The sequence below is a fragment of the Phacochoerus africanus genome, chromosome 1 (genome assembly GCF_016906955.1).
Source record: "Phacochoerus africanus isolate WHEZ1 chromosome 1, ROS_Pafr_v1, whole genome shotgun sequence".
NCBI classification, from domain to species: domain Eukaryota; kingdom Metazoa; phylum Chordata; class Mammalia; order Artiodactyla; family Suidae; genus Phacochoerus; species Phacochoerus africanus.
In genome coordinates, this window is record NC_062544.1 from 118,705,250 (window position 1) to 118,728,933 (window position 23,684).

The window sequence follows — 23,684 nt, forward strand, 5'->3', positions numbered from 1 at the left end:
GTAGTTTATCCCCATTATCCCCTCCCTTGCTTTATATATATATATATATATATATTTTTTTTTTTTTTTGGTCTTTTTGCCATTTCTTCGGCCGCTCCCACGGCATATGGAGGTTCCCAGGCTAGGGGTCGAATCAGAGCTGTAGCCACCGGCCTACGCCAGAGCCACAGCAATGCGGGATCCGAGCCGCATCTGCACCTTACACCACAGCTCACGGCAACGCCGGATCGTTAACCCACTGAGCAACGGCAGGGACCGAACCCGCAAGCTCATGGTTCCTAGTCGGATTCGTTAACCACTGCACCACGACGGGAACTCCGCTTTTTTTATATATTAAAATAAGCCTCTTTCCAAATGTAAAATACAGAAAAATGTTAACTTTCTAAAATGGGTTATGCTGGAGTTCCAGTCCTGAGCGCAGCAGAAATGAACCCAACTAGGCACCATGAGGTTGGGGGTTCCATCCCTGGCCTCGCTCAGTGGGTTAAGGTGCCGGCATTGCCCTGAGCTATTGGTATAGGCTGCAGACATGGCTTGGATCTGGCGTTGCTGTGGCGTAGGCCTGAAGCCGTGGCTCCCATTCGACCCTTAGCCTGGGAACTGTCATATGCTGCGCGAGTGGCCCTTAAAAAAAAAAAAAAAAAGGGGGGGTCATGCTTTTTTATTTTCCCTATTTTAGCCACCTCCACCTGAGATGAGGCATTTGTATGAGAGCCTCTCCTGAACTCTATAAATTATAATAGCGAGAGACCAGGTTCCCGACCACAGCTGCTGCGGTAACAGCCTGGCCTGTAAACAAAACCCGGGACGTACCCACCAAACTGGTTGCTCCTGCAGCTTCGCCCCCGATGAGCGCACGCGTCAGCATCCTCAACTCTGATTGGTCTGTTTCCGCAGCTCGCCGGCATCACTTAATCGAATCGGCGTGGCGCTTGTTGAGCAGCAACCGGCGTACGCAAGGAGCTTGAGCGTCCTGTGGAGCGCGCGGGAGGTCAAGCCATGAACTTGGGGTAAGCAGTGGAAAGACGGGGTGAAACTGGGCTGACCCTTGGAGTCCTTCCTGGAGACCCTTTCAGGCTTGTGGCTCCCCAAGCGGCAGTGCCCGGCTCCCTGAGGTGGAGAGGGGCGAGGTCGGCCTTTACCGCCCCCCGCAGCCTTGACTTTTGCGCTTCATATCTCGGATTTAGATGTCTGTGCCTCTCTTCCGCCCTCTCATTCACCTCAGGATGGAGCGGGAGGAGAGGCGTGAGGGCAGGTGGAGAGATGAAGCTTAGCAGCTTCCTGAGGAGAAATCCTGGCCCAGGCCCTGGCGCTTTGCGACCCTGTCTTTGGGTTCTTTGCAGAATGTCAGAGCGCCCAGAGGAGTTTGGCGCCCGCCAAATGAGAAGCCGAGGCTTCTTGAGGAATCATATATTCTCAGTGCCTGGCATCTCATAGGGCCTCATTAAGTAGTGGTTGAGTAAATAAAAAGGACTGTCGTGTGGTTTTTATCACTGGGAAATTTGTTATTTTGAGAAGATTAAAAAGTCACTAAGTTTAGACTCGTCCATATCATTTAGCAAATTTTTTTTTGTTCTAGAATCTAGGGATGTAAAAATAAATAAGAGAGTCTGCCCCTGAACACGTTTGCAGTGCAGTAACGCTGAATAGGCATACATTATTACTTCAAGGTCTTTCAAGTTTCACCAACGTAAATAGGAGCTGGTCGTAACCGCACAACCGCAAAACCTTTAAAACCTATCCTTTGCAGTGTTTAGAGCAGTAAGTTGAAGTCATGTAATTCCCCCTACCTTAGCATCAGTGCAAATGTGCTGCGTTTCTTTTACTGGTCCATTGCATTTTATTTTGTCTCTTGGACATGACTTTTATCCCCATTGATGTTATTGACATGTCTTTCTCTATCTCTCTCATTAAAACTAAATTAACTGAGTGGACTGCTGTTTTGTTTTCAGTGGAATTTTTATTAGGACCTTAACAGATATACAAGTTTCCTTTGCAGCATTTCCTTTTGTTTTGTGCTTTTGGATTTCACAGGCACAAATAAAGTGTAGAGGCCAGTTTATTATGGATGTATTGCTGTGATAGTAACACAAGCGTCACTAAGTGTGAATATGTATTAGTTGAAATATTCAAAATAGAGTAGAACTCCATGCTCAGGCAGTTAATAACCCTGGTGGCAATATTCTAGTTCATTTTCAAATAATGCTGTAACAGGCCATAGAATGTGTTAGTCATGAGACCATCATAAAACTAATAAATGGTAGTTAGATATGTTTTGCTCCTTTAATATAGGTGAGGAGTTTTATAACAGTGTTATTTTTTCCAGTTAAGAGTTAGAAGAATTAAATGATGGGGGAGTTCCCAATGTGGATCAGAAGGTTAAGAACCTGACTGGTATCCATGAGGATGTGGGTTTGATGCTTGGCCTCGCTCAGTGGGTTAAGGATCTGGTGTTGCCTCAAGCTATGGTGTAGGTTGCGGATGCTGCTTGGATCTGGCATTGTTGTGGCTGTGATGTAGGCCAGCGGCTACGGGTCAGATTCAACCCCTAGCCTGGAAACTTCCATACGCTGCAGGTGTGGCCCTAAAAAGACAGAAATAAATAAATAAATAAATAAATAAATAGATGTTATGATAACCAGTCTAATTTATTGTTTGTCAGTTAACAAAATGAAATTTCAGGTTAAAAATGATAAATTCTTTGTATTGTTGGAAAGTTTCAGGAATTTTCTCCATGTAATTTTAAATTTTATCTTGGTTTGAAAAATGTTTTCAAAGAATGGTTTCAACTATACCTCAGTTTTTAAAAAATGAACACCTGTTGAAATTTTTTTTTTGTCTTTTGCCCTTTTCTAGGGCCGCTCCCGCGGCACATGGAGGTTCCCAGGCTAGGGGTCGAATCGGAGCTGTAGCCACCAGCCTACGCCAGAGCCACAGCAACTCGGGATCCGAGCCATGTCTGTGACCTACACCACAGCTCAAGGCAACACTGGATCCTTAATCCAATGAGTGAGGCCAGGGATTGAACCTGCGTCCTAATGGATGCTAGTCGGGTTCGTTAACTGCTGGACCACGATGGGAACTCCAAAAATGACAACTTTCTTGTATTTTGCAGAGATGGTTTAAAGCTTGAAACTGAATTCTTGGATGGAAAAACCAAGCTAATATTGTCTCCATATGGTATGCTATGTTACTGGAAATCTAAAATGCTAACTTTTAAGTTATACTTGTTTAACACATTTTTTTTTGCTTGTAATGGAATGTTTTTATTAAATGATACTTTGAAAAAAGGTGGTTTCCCTAACTGCCTCAAATTTATATTTAGCCAAGTTAGATTATATCATTGCTTACCCTGTCAGTATTTGTATAATTTGCTGTTTCAGTATATATCATTTGTAATACCTTTTATTATATTTGTATATAGCAGATATGCTTATTGCCTAATGAAAAAATCTAGGTGGAATTTATGTGAATATGTTCTGTTCATGTAAAGAATGTATTTTTTAGAAACTTACATTTATACTAAGACTATAGTTTTAAAATCATTTTCAGTATTTTAAAATTCACAGTATTCACATTATTTTCTTTTTTTCTGATCTATTTATGGTTTTACCTTGAAAATTAAACAAAAATAAAATAAAAAGACTTAAACCACACTGTAAAAGTTAGAACACTCAAGTTAATGCTTGGCAGATTAATGTTTTTACTTAATATCTTCTTAAACCAGTAGTAATTAAAATTTTCTTTTGTGACTGCCTTAGTATGTTTTTGGTTAATAGTTTAGTAATTTTTTTTTCTTTTGTAGAACATAAATCAAAAATTTCTGTAAAGGTAAGCCAAATGACTTTGACTTGACTTATTTTCACTTGTGAAATGCAGCTTACTTTACAGTGATTTGAAAATAATTCCTGTCAAACTGTTATAAAGTGTTTGGAGTGATGGTGAAAAGTTGTCATTCCGTTGCTTTCAGGCTGTTCCTTTCACAGAAGTGGAATAATTTTTCAGTTTAAAAAGTCTTATATGACTCATTTCTCTAGATCACTGTTGTCCAGTAACACTTTCTGCAGTGATGGAAATGTTCTAAAATCAGTGCTGTCCAATATGATAGCCAGCCACTAGCCATGTGTAGTTACTGAGCACTTAAAATGTGGCCACTGTGACTAAGGAAGTGAACTTTTAACTCATTTATTTGATTTTTAATTTAAATTTAGTCTATTGCACCAGTGTGGTGCAATAGACTAAGAATCCAACTGCTCAGGTTGCTGCAGAAGTGTGGGTTTAATCCCTGGCAGCTGTGGTTCAGATTCAGTCACTGGCCTGGGAACCTCCATAGGCTGCAAATGCAGCCATTAACTAACTAACTAACTAACTAAATAAGTAAATTTAATAGCTACTATACTGGACAATACAGCTTCTGAGAGCTCTAAAAATCAATATTCAGAATTTTTTGAAATAGAATTTTCTTTTCATACTCAAATTCCATTTTCCCACACCTAAAGGATGTCTTTGACAGAATCTTACATGCATTTAGCTTTCTCCTTTAAGAATTTACACTTGAGGAGTTCCCGTCATAACGCAGCAGTTAACAAATCTGACTAGCATCCATGAGGATGCAGGTTTGATCCCTGGCCTTGCTCAGTGGGTTAAGGATCCAGCGTTGCTATGAGTTGTGGTGTAGATTGTAGATGTGACTCGCATCCCACATTGCTGTGGCTGTGGTGTAAGCCAGCAGCAGCTCTGATTCAACCCCTAGCCTGGGAACCTCTGTATGCCACGGGTGTAGCCCTAAAAAGCAAAAACAGGAAAAAAAAATTTATACTGGAGCTAAGTGATAATTCCCCCCCCCCCCTTTTTTTGACTGGACCCATGGCATGCAAAAGTACCTGGGCCTGGTATTGAACCTAAGCCACAGCAGTGACAATGCCAAATCCTTAACTGCTAGGCCACCAGGTAACTCCAGCGATAATTTTCTTTTATTTTTTGTCAGGAGCCCACAGTGCCTTTTGCTACAAAATACATTACCCCTTTAAAATTTTGATAACATACTTTCCTTGTTTCCCATTTCTTTTCCCATTAAGCAGCAGATGTTTTTACTCTCCTCTTTCATAACTCACTATATCCCCTTTTATTTTGCAGCTGTCTTAAAGTCTGTCTTTGTGTGTCTGAATAGAGCCCACTTTGGGTGACATAGCACTTTTCTTGTCAACTCTGAACCCTTGATGGATTTTCCATTTTTTCCAGATTTAATCAAGGTGGAGAAGTTGCTTTAGTATTTCATATACCAGTCACTTGATAAATGGGTGATGATGATCAGAGTAATTGTATAAACTACATACAAAAATTATCACACACACACAGTATATACATATCTTGTGTGTTCCCTTAGTCACAGAGCACAGATTGTATATTTTTTCCTGGCCCTGCCCTATTACAATATAGCAACTAACTCTTCTTATTTGAGTCACATTAACAAATACAGTGCCCTCTTTCAAGCTTCTAAATAAAAAAGTACATATAATAGTTGATTTCAATCTTCCCCTGCCCTCTCTCCTCTCTTGCATGTTCCCTCTTTAATTGTATCCTGAATGGATTTGCTGTGGTCACTACATTTGTGAAGATACTTTGTTATCTTTTTAACTAACTAAGAACATTTGGAGATCCCATTTAATGCCTGTGATAAAGTCTTAGACTTCTGGTAGAAGCATTACAAAATTCTGTTAGCAATATAGGGAATTCTTTTTCTAGGATTCTTTTTTTCCAGAGTAACTAATGTATCTCACCTGATGTTGATCTTAAATTATTTATTGTCTTGAAGCTAATTGTTTGGGTTTATTCCTCTTGCTTTTGGGACTCCAAAATACTGATGCCTCGTAACTATGAAGTGATAGATATGTTAATTAGCTTGATTATGGTGATTATTTCACAGTGTATACATGTAGCAGATCATCCAGTTGTACACCTTAAATATATTTCTTGGCTGTGCCCAGTGACATGTAGAAGTTGGGCCAGAGATTGAACCTGTGCCACAGCAGTGACAACCCTACATCCTTTACCACTAGGCCACAAGGGAAATCTTAAATATATATAGTTTTTAATGGTCAATTAAACCTCATTAAAGCTGGAGAAAAATACCGATGCAACCTAAATCTCTCTTCTATATTGAGTTTATTTCAAGGAGCTTATCTTCGCTTATTTATATAGTTGCTGAGATCCTCATTTCTTTCTTTGCTCTTCACAGAAAACAAAAATACTAGGAGTTCCCATTGTGGCTCACTGGGTTAACCACTCAACCTTGTCTCTGAGGATGCAGCTTCAACCCCTGACCTTTCTCAGTGGGTTAAGGATCCAGTGTTACTGTGAGCTGTGGCATAGGTTGAAAATGCAGCTCAGATCCAGCGTTGCTATTGCTGTGGCATAGGCCAGCAGCTGCAACTCCAGTTTGACTCCTAGCCCAGGAACTTCCATGTGCTGCAGGTGTGGCCATGAAAAAAGGAAAAACAGCAACAACCAAAAACAGTAGTACTCTCTTCCTTTTTTTGTTTTAATCAGTTTTTTAGTTTCCCAGCTTTTACAGTTCTTCAGCTGTATGTTAAATTCTCTTTTCTATAAGTTATTCATGCATGTTCTGGTCATAGTGCTTCTTTCCTTCTACTGGGGTGAGCTCCTATAACACTTACCTACAGTTCCGTTTTTCCTCCTCTTCACAGGTTGAATTACTGTCATCTTCATAGTGTGCTTTATTTATTTTTTATTTATTTTTTATTTTTAATTTTTTTTGCCTTTTTTTAGGGCTGTACCCACGGCATATGGAGGTTCCCAGGCTAGGGGTCGAATCAGAGCTGTAGCCACCGGCCTACGCCAGAGCCACAGCAACGTGGGATCTGAGCTGCGTCTGCAACCTATACCACAGCTCACGGCAATGCCGGATCCTTAACCCACTGAGCAAGGGCAGGGATCGAACCCGCAACTTCATGGTTCCTTGTCGGATTTGTTAACCACTGTGCCAGGACGGGAACTCCAGAGTACTTTTTTAATTCTGTCAAAATCTCTCCTTTATTCTTCTGTAATCTGTGATAATGAATTTGAAGATTGTTACCAGTTTAATTTCTTAAGCTTTTATAAGAAAATGAAAGAAATATTAATGATTCAGTGTCATGGGTAATTTATAATTCTAAATTCTTAAAATTATCTCACAATTAGTTGAAATATAAAACATTTTTTAAGTTTTCATAGGTATTTCTATATGTGAGATTTAGAATAATAATACACTGAAGAGTGTATACAATATTCTTTTTTTTTTTTTTGGTTTTTTTACAATATTAGTTCTAAGCACGTTTTATATTTTTATTTCTGGCTTTGGGATCCTGGCCCCATGTAAATTGTGAAGTTGGCCAGTGTTAAATGCATTGAACACTGGCTTTATGTATTTTTTTAATGTTATGAAAAATACTGGTAGAATTAAAACTCGGTAGAAGAGCATCATTCTACATAAAAATGTTTAGGATATGAAGACCCTATTTGATTTATTAAAATTCAGCTAACCCAGTAAACACTTGGGAAATGATTTGAGCTAGACTGCTTTTTCCTATTAAGTAACCTGAACAGAATTGAATATTTGTTTGGTAGTTCACAATTTTTTTGTTGCCTCCATCGTTGGTCTTCTCTGATGTTAAGCTAAAATCTATTCAGGATTGAGATAAATGTATATTGAGTTCATGAATGTCTTTGCTCCCTCCCTTTTTGTTTTTTTAAATTTATCCTCTCTTTTTTTATTAAGTAATTTTTAGATGATTTTTTTTCTGTACATTATTTCTGTTGTAGGTGGAATGTGGCAAAATAATTGTACTTAAATCGGAGCTCCAATTACTAGGTTTCTGTTTAACGAGGATTTATTACAGCTGTAAAACTCCCGTATGTGTCTGCAGCTCCATTCTTGGCTCTATTTGTTCTATGACTATGAGAGAAAGAAATAAGTAAAACTGAGTTCCTATTTCCTAGCAGGGATATCAATTGGGTAAATAACTGTATAACACAAGTAGAATAGAATGTTTGCTATACCAGGGTTATGAAAAGAAGAAAACTTTGGAAAGAGCAGTTCTTTGTGGTTTGAGGAGACCAGGAAATGCTTCATAAGTGAGGTGACACTTTAATTAGAACTTTAAAGACGAAGGAAGTATTTATAGTGAAAGAAGTAAGGAAGTATATTCTAAGTTCAGATAAAATAGTGAACAAAAGACCAAGATACAAAGCATAATTTTCATTTGGGGAATAGTGTGTACCTCAGGGGTGGGGGAGTATAGAACGTAAAACATAGGGTTATTATAATCATGAGCAGTTTAAATATACTCAAAGTGTTTGAACTTAGTTGATTTGCATGTAGGGAGCATTGAAGAATTTTTGGAATGTAGATACGATTTCTGTTGTAGGAAAATGCTTTGGGTAGATCTGTGAAGGACAGATTATCATAATAGGGACACTAGTTAAGGGCCAATTAGAGTAGTCCATGAGGAGTCTTTATGAGACCCTGAAGTATGGTAGCTAGCAGAATGGAACTAAGGGGCCAAAAATGAGAGACTTTTAAGATAGGTTAAGAGAATGCACTATGCTTATCAGCAGTTTGATTGAGAAACTGATTTTAAAAATGAAATACTCAATTGTTAATGATCCCCAAAAAGTCACTGGGTCAAAGAAAGATGGGATTAGTAGGAACAATAATAGTTGGAGATAGGTGATAGGGCTTAGCTCTGTAAGTTATGTGCAGCCTTAGTTAATCCAGGCAGTGGTTTTCAAAAACTAGAATGAATTGTCAGTGTTTAAAAATTGGAAAAATGTTAAGGTAAATATGGGATTTTTGATTCTTTTGAAATACTGGATGACCTAACAAGTAGACTCAGATTCCTGTTGGGCAGTGTAGGCTGCTTCTGAGTGGGGGCTGCCTCCTTTATGTGGAAAAGTGCTCTTCATTTCATCTTAGTTCCTACCCAACCTAATTTATGAAAGGGATTTAAATTTTCCACCTCTCATTTAGAGAGAATTAGTTATATAAAAATAGCCACAGAGCTCTGGTGAGGGCTGGTGGCTACAGCTCCAATTCGACCCCTAGCCTGGGAATATCCATATGCCAAGGGAGCGGCCCAAGAAATGGCAAAAAGACCAAAAAAAAAAAAAAATTGCCACAGAGATAGAAGGGTTAAAGGCATTTTGGATGTAGTATTGGTATTATTAAAAGCCTAAAGCCTGGAATAAAAAGGTATAGCTAAGGTGAAGAAGATAATAAAAAAAATCTTGCCACTGATAATACATGTACATTTTGAAAAGTAGGGTAAAGAGGGACTGATTAATTGTTCAAAGTATGATTGTGTATTAATGTAATTTATAGAAAGATAATGATATTTGGAATATGATAAGCCAAATGAAAGCCATGTGGCATCTGCCCCACTCCTTGACATCAAGAATCATGTCTTGGAGTTCCTATCGAGGCGCAGTGGTTAATGAATCCGACTAGGAACCATGAGGTCGCGTGTTTGATCCCTGGCCTTGCTCCAGTGTTGCCATGAGCTGTGGTGTAGGTTGCAGACGTGGCTTGGATCCTGCATTGCTGTGGCTGTGGTGTAGGCTGGCGGCTACAGCTCCAATTAGACCCCTAGCCTGGGAACCTCCATATGCTGCAGAAAGCAGCCCTAGAAAAGGCAAAAAGACAAAAAAATTTAAAAAAAGAATCATGTCTTATTCATTTTATACTGCCAACATCTTTCCCGTAATGTTGGGCACCTAAAATGACTATTGAATTAGGTTAGATAAGTTTGCAGAAATGCATAGTGGATTAAATAGGGGATAGATTTTGAGATAGGCAGGCTGTAATCTGGTAGTGTGGAACTGAAAACCTGAATTTAGGCTTACTGTTATGTAAAAGGGGACAAAAAGATTCTTAGAAGGAAGAAATGACCAATACTTGTGGGAAGCTAAATAAGACTATGGAGGAGGATAAATAGTCAATGATGACACCATGGTTGCTGGTCTGAAAGATTAGAACGACGGTGCCACAGAAATTGGGTATTTTGGAAGGGGGAGCTAATTTGAGGGAGAGAAGAAAATTCAGTCTTTTATATATATATATATAGTATATAAAATATATATACTATACACTATATGGTATATAAATATATACTATATTTATATATATATGTATATTTGGCCACACCGATAGCATGTGAAAGTTCCTGGCCCTAGAATTGAATCCCTGCCATAGCAGCAGCTCAAGCCACTGCAGTGACAATGTGATCCTTAACCCACTGTGCTACAAGGTAACTCCAAGAATTCAGTCTTTAAAATGGTATAGTTGAAGAAAGTCATCCAACAAAAATTTACTGAAGCCTATTCCGTTCCACTCACTGTTCAGATACAGCAATAGACCATGCAGACAAAGATCTTTGCCCTGTGAAGTTTAAATTGGAAAAAAGTGGAATGGTCAGAAAATAATCAAAATAAATATAGAATACTGCAAGACAAAAAATTCTGTGGAGAAAAATAAAGGAGAGAAAGGGAAGAGCACAGTCACTTCAGAGATAGTAGTCTTGAACAGTGGGTGAGAGTGCTAGGGAGGTGGGAGTGAGGTTAGAGCAGGAGATCTGCAGTTTTTAATAAGATGTTCAGAGAAGAACTCGCTGGGTGAGTTATGTTGGAGCAAAGTTTTTTTTTTTTTTTGTCCTTTGCCTTTTCTAGGGCTGCTCCCTTGGCTTATGGAGGTTCCCAGGCTAGGGGCCTAATCGGAGCTGTAGCCGCTGGCCTACACCACAGCTCACAGCAATGCCGGATCCTTACCCACTGAGCAAGGCCAGGGATCGAATCAGCAACCTTATGGTTCCTAGTCAGATTAAGCCACAACGGGAACTGAGCCATGATGGGAACTCCAGAGCAAAGATTTGAAAGTGGTGAGTGAATGAGCCATGTAAAATCTGTAGGAATAATATCCCAGGTAGAGGGATTGACTAGTGCTAAGGCCTATGACTGGAGGTTCTTCTTGAAGGGATTGCACTTATGGGTAATTACAAGGTCAGCATAAGATACCACTACGGGAATGAGTAGTTGAGGTAGCATGGAAGACAAAGAGTATAGGAGCAGAGTTCAAGGAAATGAAACTGCGGTATTGGAAAAATATGAAAGCACTAATAATTAAGATGGGAGTTAGGTTCGACAGAGGGACGGTGACCTACAAGCTAAGTTATTCAAGAATAAGGGCTGGTAACCTATAGGTCTATAAATTGCCTGTGAAAAAAGAGGTAGTGTGGAGTTCCTTTTGTGGCTCAGTGGTTAACGAATCCAACTAGGAACTATGAGGTTGCGGGTTCGATCCCTGGCCTTGCTCCGTGGGTTAAGGATCCGGCTTTGCCATGAGCTGTGGTGTGGGCCAACAGCTCCAGTTCTGATTCGACCCCTAGCCTGGGGACCTCCATATGCCACGGGAGCGGCTCAAGAAATGGCAAAAAGACAAAAAAAAAAAAAAGAGTTAGTGCAGGTGTTATTATCCTGACATGAGATTCAAAACTGGAGTCGAATGGACTGCAACAACCAAAATAAAAGTTCTGTAGGAGTTCCCATTGTGGCGCAGTGGTTAACGAATCCGACTAGGAACCATGAGGTTGCGGGTTCCGTCCCTGCCCTTGCTCAGTGGGTTAACGATCCGGTGTTGCCGTGAGCTGTGGTGTAGGTTGCAGACGCGGCTCGGATCCCGCGTTGCTGTGGCTCTGGCGTAGGCCGGCGGCTACAGCTCCGATTCGACCCCTAGCCTGGGAACCTCCATATGCCGCGGGAGCGGCCCAAGAAATAGCAACAACAACAACAACAAAAAAAAAAGACAAAAAAAAAGGTCTGTAATCTTCATTATCCTGAAATAAAATAATTTCCAGTTGTTAATGAAGCTTTCAAGTGAAGATTTGCAAAGGTTAAGTGTTAGTTTTTTACAGGTATATTATATAGCAAAATGGAATAAAAATTTAGAAGCCCGATTTATCATGGATTATATAGTCATAAGTGTTGACTTTTCTTGGGTTATTATAAAGAAGAAATTTCTGGTGTTTTAACAGATGGGAAATAAGACCAAGATTGCAAAATGCCCTTTAAGAACTAAACAAACTGGATACATTCTAAAATCAACACAAAATACTTGTGTCAGGAGTGAAAAGGTTTTGCAAAAGAAGAGAATTGGTTCAGAAACTTTACTGGCAAAAGGTGAAAAAAATAGCATGACTTTTTCACCCACTAAGGATTTATGCAAGCAGTATGCAGACTGTTTTCATATCCAGAAGGAAATTTCACCTGCAACCCCTAATATACAGAAGACTAGAAACACCACAAATACATTTGTAGTAGCTAAACAGAAGCCTTGCAAAAAGCACATCACAGCTGAAAATATGAAAAGCAGTTTGGTGTGTCTAACACAAGACCAACTACAACAGATTTTACTGACTATAAACCAAGGAAATAAATCTTTTTCTCTGACTGAGAAGGCAAAGGAAGAAGAAACAAGTAAGATTTTTCTAAAGGTTTAATATTTATCTTATCAATATTTAACTTTTAGAATTTGAGATTCATTGGACTTTTATGTAACTGTGCCTCTTAAATTCTAATGTGTAACAGTCTTTTAAAATATTCTTTTAGAAAATGTTCTATATGCAGAATACTTTTATAGCTAAAATGTGCTGTATTTTAAGGTTAATGCTCAGAGTGTTATCTTCATGTGCCATAGCCTTAAGAAACTCAGTTTCTGGGGATTCCAGATGTACTAATTTCAGAGTGTATGAGGCTTCTGACTCACAGACATTGAAAAACTTATGGTCTCCGGAGGAGACAGTTTGGGGGGTGGGGGGTGTGCCTGGGCTGTGGGATGGAAATCCTATGAAATCAGATTGTTATGGTCATTATACAACTACAGATGTGATAAATTCATTTGAGTAATAAAAAAATAAAAAAATAGAATGTATGAGGCTTTATTAAAAGAAAAATAATTATGTAAATAGTCTTTAAAAAAATTGGTGTAGTATTTCTAGTGAAAAACAAAGGAACCTTATTATGAAGATTTGACATGAGTTACTGAAAGGGATTATTTTCCTGGCCCTGGCTTTTGCTCTTCCTGACCTCAATCCTTGCTGAGAATTGGCAGCACTATCTTTTTAGCCAGTGTAAAACACTGACTTGGAACTAGTAGAGTATTGCATGCCTTCTCTTTTCCTAGTCAGGGCATTGTATTATGTTTTAAAAAGCCTTCTGGTTTCAGCTTTGAGCCAAGGAATTGTGATCATGAATAGAAATATTATTAAAATGTTCTTAGGAAATAGGGAAATAAAATTAACAGTCACCAGGAAGAAGCCTCACAACTGGTTTGGGGACCTGGTAGCTCCTTAACACTTCCAAGGTGCTCAAATTGAGTCATTTATCTTCTCTTGGTCTAGATTATTCTTCATAAAGTGAGGGGACGGGCTTTTGTCTTTAAGGCCAGAATTCTAGGTTGGTGAACAAAAGATAAAAACTAAATAGGCATAGTGAGAGATAATAGCAACAAAGTTAAAAGCAGAATTTGCCTAATATAATGGCCTGCATATTAGATATGCTTTCTCTTCATTGGGAGAGCTATCACCTTAAGGAGGAATTTCTGAGCCAAGTATATGAGCCCGGTATAAAATACTTGAAATAGATAATAGCTGGGACATAGAGACAGTGTTCCATGGTAAAGTTCTCTGGTTTCCTGGCTAAATAAGAAAAATGAGGAGAAGGTGATAAGATTTTTATAAAGCTATTTGCATCTGTTATCCTTTAAGTTTTGATTTGTGTTACTTATATTATTTGTAAAAGTATTGTTGGCAAGAGTAAATGGAGGTTTATTTTGTTGCTTGTTTTCTTATCTGATACAAGAGAGTATATGGCTATGGCCACACCTCTGGGCCATAACCTCTGAGTTAACCTTTGAGGCTCAGTTTCCTTTTTTGACAAAAAAAGGTATCCTAATACCACTGCAGGGAGTGCTGTGAGAGGTAATTCCTTAGATAATTTGTCTAAAGCATGTTTTTTTAGAAACTGTATAGCAATATATCAAGATGCTATAATTGATGTAATTTTAGTATTAATTTTAAAATATACATTTTTACCTTCTAGGTCAGTATAGTCTAAATTTAAACAATATTCCTGATCAGCCAAAGGACGAGAACATCATGGGCTTACTTCAAAAAACTGAGGCTGATTCATCTGTTCAGGATGAAAAAAAACCTGTTTTAAATAAAAATCAGGTGACATCTAATCAGTATGAGCAGAAAATCACCACGTATGTAACTCATATCTGTTATTGTGAGGTCGTCTTGGGAATATGGTTTTACTTTTCCTTTACTTGCATGTGAAGTATTTACTCTGAAGACTAGAACTATTTAAAACTTTAATATTTATGGAGTAAGTTGTATAGAAATGTATAATAAAGTTACTGTTATTTATTTATGTTTTTGCTGTATCTACAGCATTTGAAGGTTCCTGGGCTTGGGATCAAACCAACATAGGTGCAACCTGTGCCTCAGCTTCAGCAATGCCAGATCCTTAATCCCCTGTGCCACATGGGATTTCCACTGTTACTTTTTTGTGTTTTGTCTTAGAGACAATGTATGGAAACCAGCTGACATATTCAGTACTCTGGGAGAAAGAGAACGTGATAGAAGTTTGTTGGAAGCGAAAAAAGCCCAGTGGAAGAAAGAGCTTGGTAAGTAATTATTGCATCTTTTATTATAGTTTTGTTGGCTTAAGGAATATATACTGACGATGAAGTATATCTTTCTCTATGTTATCAAAAATCTTATAACATTCACCATCTAGAGTAGTTCTCTGCAAATACATAAGAAACTTTGTGGTTTCACATTCCCTTACATTATGTCTTTTTGTTTGGTGCTCTTTGGTGTGTACCAAAAGTCACGGAGGAACATTAATATCATCAGTATTGTTCTGGAGATCAAACATTTCTCATTTCCTGAGAACCCATTTTCATATTTTTCCATTACTGAAATTCTATGGGTTAAAAATGGTTTTACTTAAAAATAATACCACCTCACACAGTAAGAATGGCCATCATTAATAAGTCCACAGATAACAAGTGCTGAAGGGGTTATGGAGAAAAGGGAACCCTCCTGCACTGTTGGTGGGAATGTAAGCTGATACAGTCACTATGGAGAACAGTTTGGAGATACCTTAGAAATCTATACATAGAACTACCATATGACCCAGCAATCCCACTCCTGGGCATATATCTGGACAAAACTTTCCTAGAAAAAGACACATGCACCAGCATGTTCATTGCAGCTCTATTCACAATAGCCAAGACATGGAAACAACCCAAATGTCCGTCAACAAATAATTGGATTAGGAAGACATGGTATGTATATACAATGGAATACCACTTGGCCATAAAAAAGAACAACATAATGCCATTTGCAGCAACATGGATGAAACTAGAGACTCTCATACTGAGTGAAATAAGTCAGAAAGAGAAAGACAAATACCATATGATATCACTCATATCTGGTATCTAATATACAGCACAAATGAACCTTTTCACAGAAAAGAAAATCGGGGACTTGGAGAACAGACTTGGGGTTGCCCAGGGGGAGGGGGAGGGAGTGGGAGGGATCGGGAGCTTGGGGTTAATGGATGCAAACTATTGCTCTTGGAATGGATTTATAATGAGATCCTGCTGTGTAGCACTGAGAACTATGTCTAGACACTTACTTTGCAGCATGGCAGTGGGAGGAAAAATTATGTATACATGTATGTGTAACTCGGTCCCCATGCTGTACAGTGTAAAAAAAACAATAAAAAAAGTTCCCTGTTGGCCTAGCAGTTAAAAAAAAAAAAAAAAGAATCAACAATAAAGTGTCACTTAGTATATCCCATACAGAAATAAGCTTATTTCTTTATGTCTTTCTGTGGACATTATAACAGAAAAATTGTTAATTTCTGTTAGGTAAGATCTTTTTTTTTTTTTTTTTGTCTTTTTGCCATTTCTTGGGCTGCTCCTATGGCATATGGAGGTTCCCAGGCTAGGGGTCTAATCGGAGCTGTAGCCGCCGGCCTATGCCAGAGCCACAGCAATGCGGGATCCGAGCCGCGTCTGCAACCTACACCACAGCTCACGGCAACACCGGATCGTTAACCCACTGAGCAAGGGCAGGGACCGAACCCACAACCTCATGGTTCCTAGTCGGATTCGTTAACCACTGTGCCACGACGGGAACTCCATAAGATCTTTTTAAAAGAAATTTTTTTATGGCCACATCCATGGTATATGGAAGTTCCCAGGCCAAGAATTGAATCTGAGCCAGAGCTGTGGCAATGCTGGCTGAGTACCTTAACCCATTGCACCAGGCCAGAGATCAAACTCATGCTGCCACAGAGACAATGCCAAATCCTTAACCCGCTGTGCAACAGCAGAAACTCCAGGTAAGGTCTTAAGGTAACTAAGATAATAACTAAGAAACTTCTGTTTGGACTAGACTTAGGGTCCAGGTGTCAGAATTTGGAAAATACAAGACATATAGTTGTACTTCTTAGGAACAGTTGTACTAAAAGCATGAAGATTGACTTTATCTCCACTGAACTGGGAAGTCCTCCAAGGCAATCATAACCCTGCTTGGACAGGTGATCTAGTAAAAGAGATAAGCAGAAGAAGTAGAGAATGAATTAATGTTGGAAGTCAAAGTAATAGAAGAATGAAGAAATGAAATATATGGTAGCAGTATCAGAAGTTTGGAGATCTGATATGTGTTTTTATCATAATTTCAGCTTTAAATGTTTCTTTCAGTACAAATTTAGACACATGCTTTTTTCTTTTTCTTTTTTGGCCATACCCATGGCATGAGTAAGTTCATAGGCCAGGGACAGAATCTGCACCACAGTAGTGACCTGAGCCACTGCAGTGACAATGCCAGATCCTTAAACTGCTGAGGCACAAGAAAGTTCCAGACACATGATTTTATGTATTTTACTTTTCAGCAGTTAAGAGTAATAATGGCTGACATTTATTAAATATTTATTTTGTGCGAGGGCCTATACTCAAACATAGGCACTATTATTTCTCTCATTTTATAGAAGAGTCAGGGTTTGGAGGGGTGAATATCATTTTCCCACAGTGACACAGCTGGGAAGTGATTGAAATTAAATTTGACCCCAGGGTTCTCTGACTCTAGAGTTCTAGCTCTTAAGTCACTCATTAATAACTGAATGAATGTTACAGTAGAGTAGAACCTCACAACAATTAGCACAATTGTTCCTTATTGATAATTGTATGAAACAAACATTTTTACATCCGTTTATTCCATATTTAAATTCGATTCTGATTCCGTGTTTTCTTTTATTCCATACCTCTTAAAATTCTTCTCTGTCTTATAAGTTAATCTCCTTCCCAAAGAACAATTTTGAGTAGATCTGTGTTGGAATCTGCCCTCTTTAAGAAGGTCATGATTTGTTTATGGGATTTTTTTTTTTTTTTTACGGTTTTTGTATATTTTTTTAAAAAGGACATTATTTACAGACGAACAGGTTGCTTTAAAGAAGAAAGAAAAAGAAGCTTCTGAAAAACGGTACAATCCTTGGAAAAAATCTGAAAATGATAAAGTAGTATGGGAAAATCTTCAAATTCTTGATCAGTCAAAGGTAAGAGTATCAAAATCAGGCATTTATGGAATATAAGATACTTGAAATTTATTAATGTTAAGCCATGTTTGTATCATAAAGCTTTTTACTTATTTATTTGCTTTTTTTAGGGCCATGCCTGCAGCATATGGAAGTTCCCAGGCTAGGGGTTGAATTGGAGCTGCAACTGCCAGCCTATGTCAGAGCCACAGCAATGCGGGATCTGAGCCTCGTCTGTGACCTACACCACAGCTCATGGCAATGCCAGATCCTTAACCCACTGGGCTAGGCCAAGGATCTAACCCACATCCTCATGGATGCTAGTCAGGTTCATTTCCACTGAGCCACAATGGGAACTCCATAAAGCTTATTTTTGAAGTGTTCATTTTTTTTAAAACTCATTTTTATGTGTCACTTTAAAACAATGTGATTTTTAATTATTACCTCAACTGCTCTATTTGCATTCCGTAAATAGTTTTACTATGTCATTAGGTGAGTGTAGAGGTCCCTGGCACCTCCTTTTAGTCTCCTACAAAAGAGCTCCACAATTTTTTAGATGACCACAGCATGACCATATGGTATCCACTACAAGGTTTTCAGATCACACATACCATATGTATACTGCATGTCTCTCAGGGACCTTTTAAGTTTTGCCTATTTTTAATATTAGACAAAAAATATTCTTGTTTTTCTGTTTATTTTTAGACTTTTCCTAGCTCTTCTAGCATTCTGTCACAGTCTCCTAGTCAGGTAATGGTGGTCCATGCTGATGGGAACTCACTACCTCGAGCTAGTCAGGTTTTAGAGGTAAGTTCTAAGTGTCATTATTTTGAGTATATAAGTCCTTTAGTGCTTGATCACTGTATAACTTATTTTTCTTAAAGGAGTGAATCTAAATACTCTTATTTTAATTACCTGTTAGTTTTTACTGAGTGCATTATGCTCCTTAAATTTTTAAAAAAGTTATCAACTTTCTTTTTCACACATATAATTCTTTCTTCCTAGCGAACATTTATATTTTAAAAAATGTATTCTGAAAGTAAGGCAATAACCTAAAGGTATGATTCTAGTGGTAGACATTTTCAGTCCTGGTAGATTTCTTATAGAACCCTTCCAGTTAGATTGTTTGCATGAAAGCTTGTTCTCTTCCATATAGGTCTGACTTGTCTACATCAAACAGCTTTATAGTCTTTTGATAATTTTATGTTAACGAAAGGAATGAAACGTGAGTTACGTTTTATGTTCCCAAAAGCACTTTGACTAACTGTTAAAAGGCAGTAAGTTAGTCTTGCTAGAATTCATTTTGGAAAACTAGTTGTGGGTGATAATTTTAAGTTTTTAAAGTTTAGATTTTGACGCATACAGATTCTACTAAAAACTACAAATACAGCTGTTCACAAAGTTGGTGACAATCAGTTGTAAACTTTCTTACATTTCAACATTAAGATTAAAAAGCCTTTAATGCTAAAATGATTAGGTATTTCTGTCACCAAAATGTCAGTTGAAATGTTAGTGTGTCATTTATTGGTGCTTATTTTGCATGTTTTTTAGCTCATTGATTATCTGGGATTAATCCAGTCTATGATTGTTAATGCAAATAGTTCCCTTTGTGGCTCAGTGGAAACAAATCTGACTAGGATATATGAGGATGTGGGTTCTATCCTTGGCCTTGCTCAGTGGGTTAAGGATGCAGTGTTGCTGTGAGTGAGCTGTGATATAGGTCGCAGATGCAGCTCAGATCCTGTGTTGCTGTGGCATAGGCCCGCAGCTACATCTCCCATTTGACCCTTAGCCAGGGAACTTCCATATGCCACAGGTGTGACCCTAAAAGGAAAAAAAAAAAAATTAACCATTTAAGTGACTTTTTAGAGTTTTTTGCATTTTTAAAAAAAATAATAGGAGGTTCCCATTGTTGTGCAGCAGATTCAAATGCACCCAGGAACCATGAGGTTTCAGGTTCAATCCCTGGCCTCTCTCAGTGGGTTAAGGATCTGACGTTGCTGTGAGCTGTGGTGTAGGTTGCAGATGTAGCTTGGATCTGATGTTGTCATGGCTATGGTGTAGGCCAGCAGCTGTAGCTCCGATTAGACTCCTAACTGGGGAAACTCCATGTGCCGTGGGTGCAGCCGTAAAAAGCAAAAAAAAGAAAAAAAAATAGCATGTGTCTTTTCTTTCTTTTTTAATCTAAAAACCAATAAAGATATTTATATTTTGGAGTCAGAGGATTTGGGATGAAAGATTAGAAAGGAAAACATACACTAAATCCAGGGCTAGATAACCTAGAACTCTAAAGTATGATTAACTGTGCTTATTTTTACTATTTAAGTTTAGTTTCTCTGTATTTGGGTATGAGTGCACTAAAATAAAGGAGAAGTGCTGAGGGGACAAGAACGAACTGTGTAACAAAAAAAATCATCCTTAAGTACCTGAAAGTGATTAGTTTCATAAATCCTAGCCAGCCACATTTATATTATTTGAATATTAAGTTAACCTCTTCTTGTTATTGAGAGGAGCAGAAATTTAGTTGCAAACACAATCATCAAAGCTAGTTTTGTTATAAAATAAGGTAATGCGTATAAAATGCTTAGAAACATAGCTGACATAAATACCAAGTGTTTAATGAAGGTTTGCTCTAGTTACACTTTTAAAAAGCGCAGGTCCATTCTGATGCTGTTAAGAATCAATCCTCAGAGTTCCTGTTGTGGCTCAGTGGTTAACGAATCTGACTAGGAATCATGAAGCTACAGGTTCGATCCCTGGCCTTGCTCAGTGGCTTAAGGATCTGGCATTGCCATGGTGTTAGGTCGCAGACGAGGCTCGGATGCTGTGTTGCTGTGGCTCTGGTGTAGGCAGGTGGCTACAGCTCCTATTAGACCCCTAGCCTGGGAACCTCCATATGCAGCAGGAGCGGCCCTAGAAAAGCCAAAAAAAAAAAAAAAAAGAGTCAATCCTCTCACCATCTTCCTTTCCTCTCTCCTCTACTTGATTCTAAATTTTACCCCCTCTCCCTCAGTTAAACAGCCCTATTTTCTCATTCTTATATTTTAACTATGCAGCTTAAAATTCCTTTTTTGTGTTTCTAAGACATTTACTTACCACTTCAGCCTTTTTGAGAATACCTCACTTCCATAAAAACTTGACTTTCCCAAATGACTTTCCCTTCCTGGGAAGCCTCTTGGGTGAGGGGAGTATATTCCAGTGTACTTTCTAACTTGAGGTTGTCATTCTTCTAGATTCTTACTGCTACCAGAAACAAAATTCCTCTAAATTTTTCCTTTTGTGGTGGTAGAATATACATAACATAAAATTTACCATTTTAATCATTTTTAAGTATACTCTTCAGTGGCATTAAGTGCATTAACTGTTTTGCAACCATTGCTCTGTCCCCAGAATTCTTCTATCATTCCAAACTGAAACTATGTCAAGTAAACAGTAACTTCTCATTTTCTCCTCCCCTGAGCCCCTGGAAACCACCATTCTACTTTCAGTGTCTATAAATTTGGCTGTTCTAGTTATGTTTAAGTGGACTTACACAATATTTGTACTTTTTGTGTCTGATATATTTCACTTAATGTTTTCACGGTTTGTCCATGTTGTAACATGTATCAGAATTTCATGTGTTTTTAAGGCTGAAAATATTCCACTATGTGTATAGTACTACATTTTATTTATCCATTCATCCAGATATTGATGCCCATTTGAGTTGTTACTACTTTTTGGCTGTTGAGAATAATGATGTTATGAACCTTGGTATACAGATAATATATCAGTATTTGTAGTTCTTTTGGGAATATATTTGTAAGTGGAGTTGCTGGATCATATGGTATTTTTTTTTTTACTTTTAAAAAAATTACAGTTGATTTACAATGTTGTGCCAATTTCTGCTGTACAGAAAGTGATTTAGTTATATATATATATATATATATACATATGTATATATACACTATTTTTATATTCTTTTCCATCATGGTCTCTACCAGGAGATTGGATATAGTTCCCTGTGCATAGTAAGACCCTATTTTTTATCTATTCTAAATGTAATAGTTTATATCTACTAACCCCAAACTTCAGTCTATCCCACTCCTCCCTTCCCCCTTGGCAGCCACAAGTCTATTCTCTATATCTGTGAGTCTTTCTGTTTTGTAAATAGGTTCATTGATATTATACGGTACTTGTCTTTCTCTCTCTGAACTTACTCAATGTAATAATCCCTGATTGCACCCATGTTGCTGCAGATGGCATTGTTTTGTTTGTTTTTATGGCTAAGTCGTATTTCATTGTATATATGTACCACGTCTTTTTTTTTTTTCTTGTCTTTTTGTCTTTTCTAGGGCTGCACCTGAGGTATATGGAGTTTCCCAGGCTAGGGGTCTAATTGGAGCTGTAGCTGCCAGCCCATGCCAGAGCCACAGTAACACCAGATCCAAGCCACATCTGCAACCTACACCACAGCTCATAGCAGTGTCAGATCCTTAACCCACTGAGCAAGGCCAGGGATCGAACCTGCAACCTCATGGTTCCTAGTCGTATTTGTTAACCACTGAGCCACGATGGGAGCCCTGCACCACGTCTTTTTAATCCATTCATCTGTCAGTAGACATTGAGGTTGTTTCCATGTCATAGCTATTGGGAATAGTGCTGCTGTGAACACAGAGGTGCATTTATCTTTTTGAATGAGAGTATTGTCTGGATATATGCCCATAAGTGGGATTGCTAGATCATATAGAAACTCTATCCTCAGGTTTCGGAGGAACCTCCATACTGTTTTCTCTAGTGGTTATACCAGTTTAAATTCCCACCAACAGTGTTAGGAATTTTCCGTTTTCTCCATAATCTCCTCAGCATTTGTTATTTGTAGACTTATTAATAATGGCCATTCTGACCACTGTGAGGTGGTACCTCACTGCAGTTTTGATTTGCATTTCTTTAATACTTAGTGATGTTGAGTATCTTTTCATATGCCTCCTGGCCATCCAATATGTATTCTTTTTTTGTTTGTTAGTTTCATTTTTAAAAGTTTTATTGAAGTGTATTTGATTTACAATGTGCTAATTTCTGCTTTGCAACAAAGTGACTCAGTTTTACTATACACACTTCTTTTGCAGATTCTTTTCCCTTATAGATTATCACAGAATATTGAAAAAATATGGAGCACTTCACAGATTTACCTGCCGTCCTTGTGCAGGGGCCATGCTAATCTACTCTGTATTGTTTCAATTTTAGTATATGTGTTGCTGAAGCAAGCACCTGTTCTCTTCTTTGACAAAATGTCTCATTAGGTCTTCTGCTCATTTTTCATTTGGGTTGTTTGTATTGAGCTGCATGAGCTGTTTGTTTTAGAGATTAATCCCTTGTCGGTCACTTTGTTTGCAAATATTTTCTCCCATTCTCTGAGTTGTCTTTCCGTTTTGTTTATGGTTTCCTTTGCTGTGCAAAAGCCTGTAAGTTTGATTAGGTTTCATTTGTTTATTTTTGTTTTTATTTCTCTTGCCTTGAGAGACTGACTTAAAACTTTTGTACAATTTATGCGAGTGTTTTGCCTGTATTCTCTTCTTAGAGGTTTATGGTGTCATGTCTTATGGCTAAGTCTTTTTTTTTCTTTTTTTTTTTCTTTTTTTATGGCCCTACCTGGAGCACATGCAAGTTCCCAGGCCAAGGAGCAAATTGGAGCAAGGCCAGAGATTGAACCCAAATCCTCACAGAGACTACATCGGGTCCTTAACCTGCTGAGCCACAACTGGAGCTCTCCGTTTAAATCTTTAAGCCATTTTGAGTTTATTTTTTTGTGCATGATGTGAGGTTGTGTTCTAATTTCATTGATTTATGTGCAGCTGTCAAATTTTCCTAGTACCACTTGATGAAGAGACTTTTTCCCATTTTATATTTTTGCCTCCTTTGTCAAAGATGAAATGACTGCAGGTGTGGGGTTTATTTCTTGTTTCTCTATTCTCCTATTGATCCATATATCTGTTTTTGTGCCAATACCATGCTGTTTTGATTACTGTAGCTTTGTAATATTGTCTGAA

The 23,684-nt window shown here is 38.2% G+C and overlaps 1 protein-coding gene and 1 non-coding gene across 6 annotated transcripts in view; one reads left to right on the top strand and one right to left on the bottom strand.

The window, feature by feature from the left end:
- Window positions 1-930: 930 nt before the first annotated feature.
- The window catches only part of CCDC66 (coiled-coil domain containing 66), a 66,552-nt gene continuing 43,798 nt past the window's right edge, over window positions 931-23,684 (top strand). For 3 of the 5 annotated variants that reach the window (XM_047777260.1, XM_047777232.1, XM_047777241.1), the window contains exons 1-8: window positions 931-1,010; window positions 3,116-3,180; window positions 3,806-3,831; window positions 12,084-12,525; window positions 14,149-14,314; window positions 14,634-14,737; window positions 17,558-17,679; window positions 18,364-18,465. In XM_047777260.1, coding sequence (XP_047633216.1) covers window positions 1,000-1,010; window positions 3,116-3,180; window positions 3,806-3,831; window positions 12,084-12,525; window positions 14,149-14,314; window positions 14,634-14,737; window positions 17,558-17,679; window positions 18,364-18,465 — 1,038 coding nt within the window. In that variant the 5' untranslated portion in view covers window positions 931-999. Of the gene's footprint in view, window positions 1,011-3,115; window positions 3,181-3,805; window positions 3,832-12,083; window positions 12,526-14,148; window positions 14,315-14,633; window positions 14,738-17,557; window positions 17,680-18,363; window positions 18,466-23,684 lie in introns of those variants that run through there. The other 2 variants (XM_047777251.1, XM_047777269.1) reach the window with 2 other exon arrangements.
- LOC125113849 (U6 spliceosomal RNA) lies at window positions 22,799-22,905 on the bottom strand. The gene has a single exon (XR_007131617.1). It is a non-coding gene; the product is annotated as a U6 spliceosomal RNA (small nuclear RNA).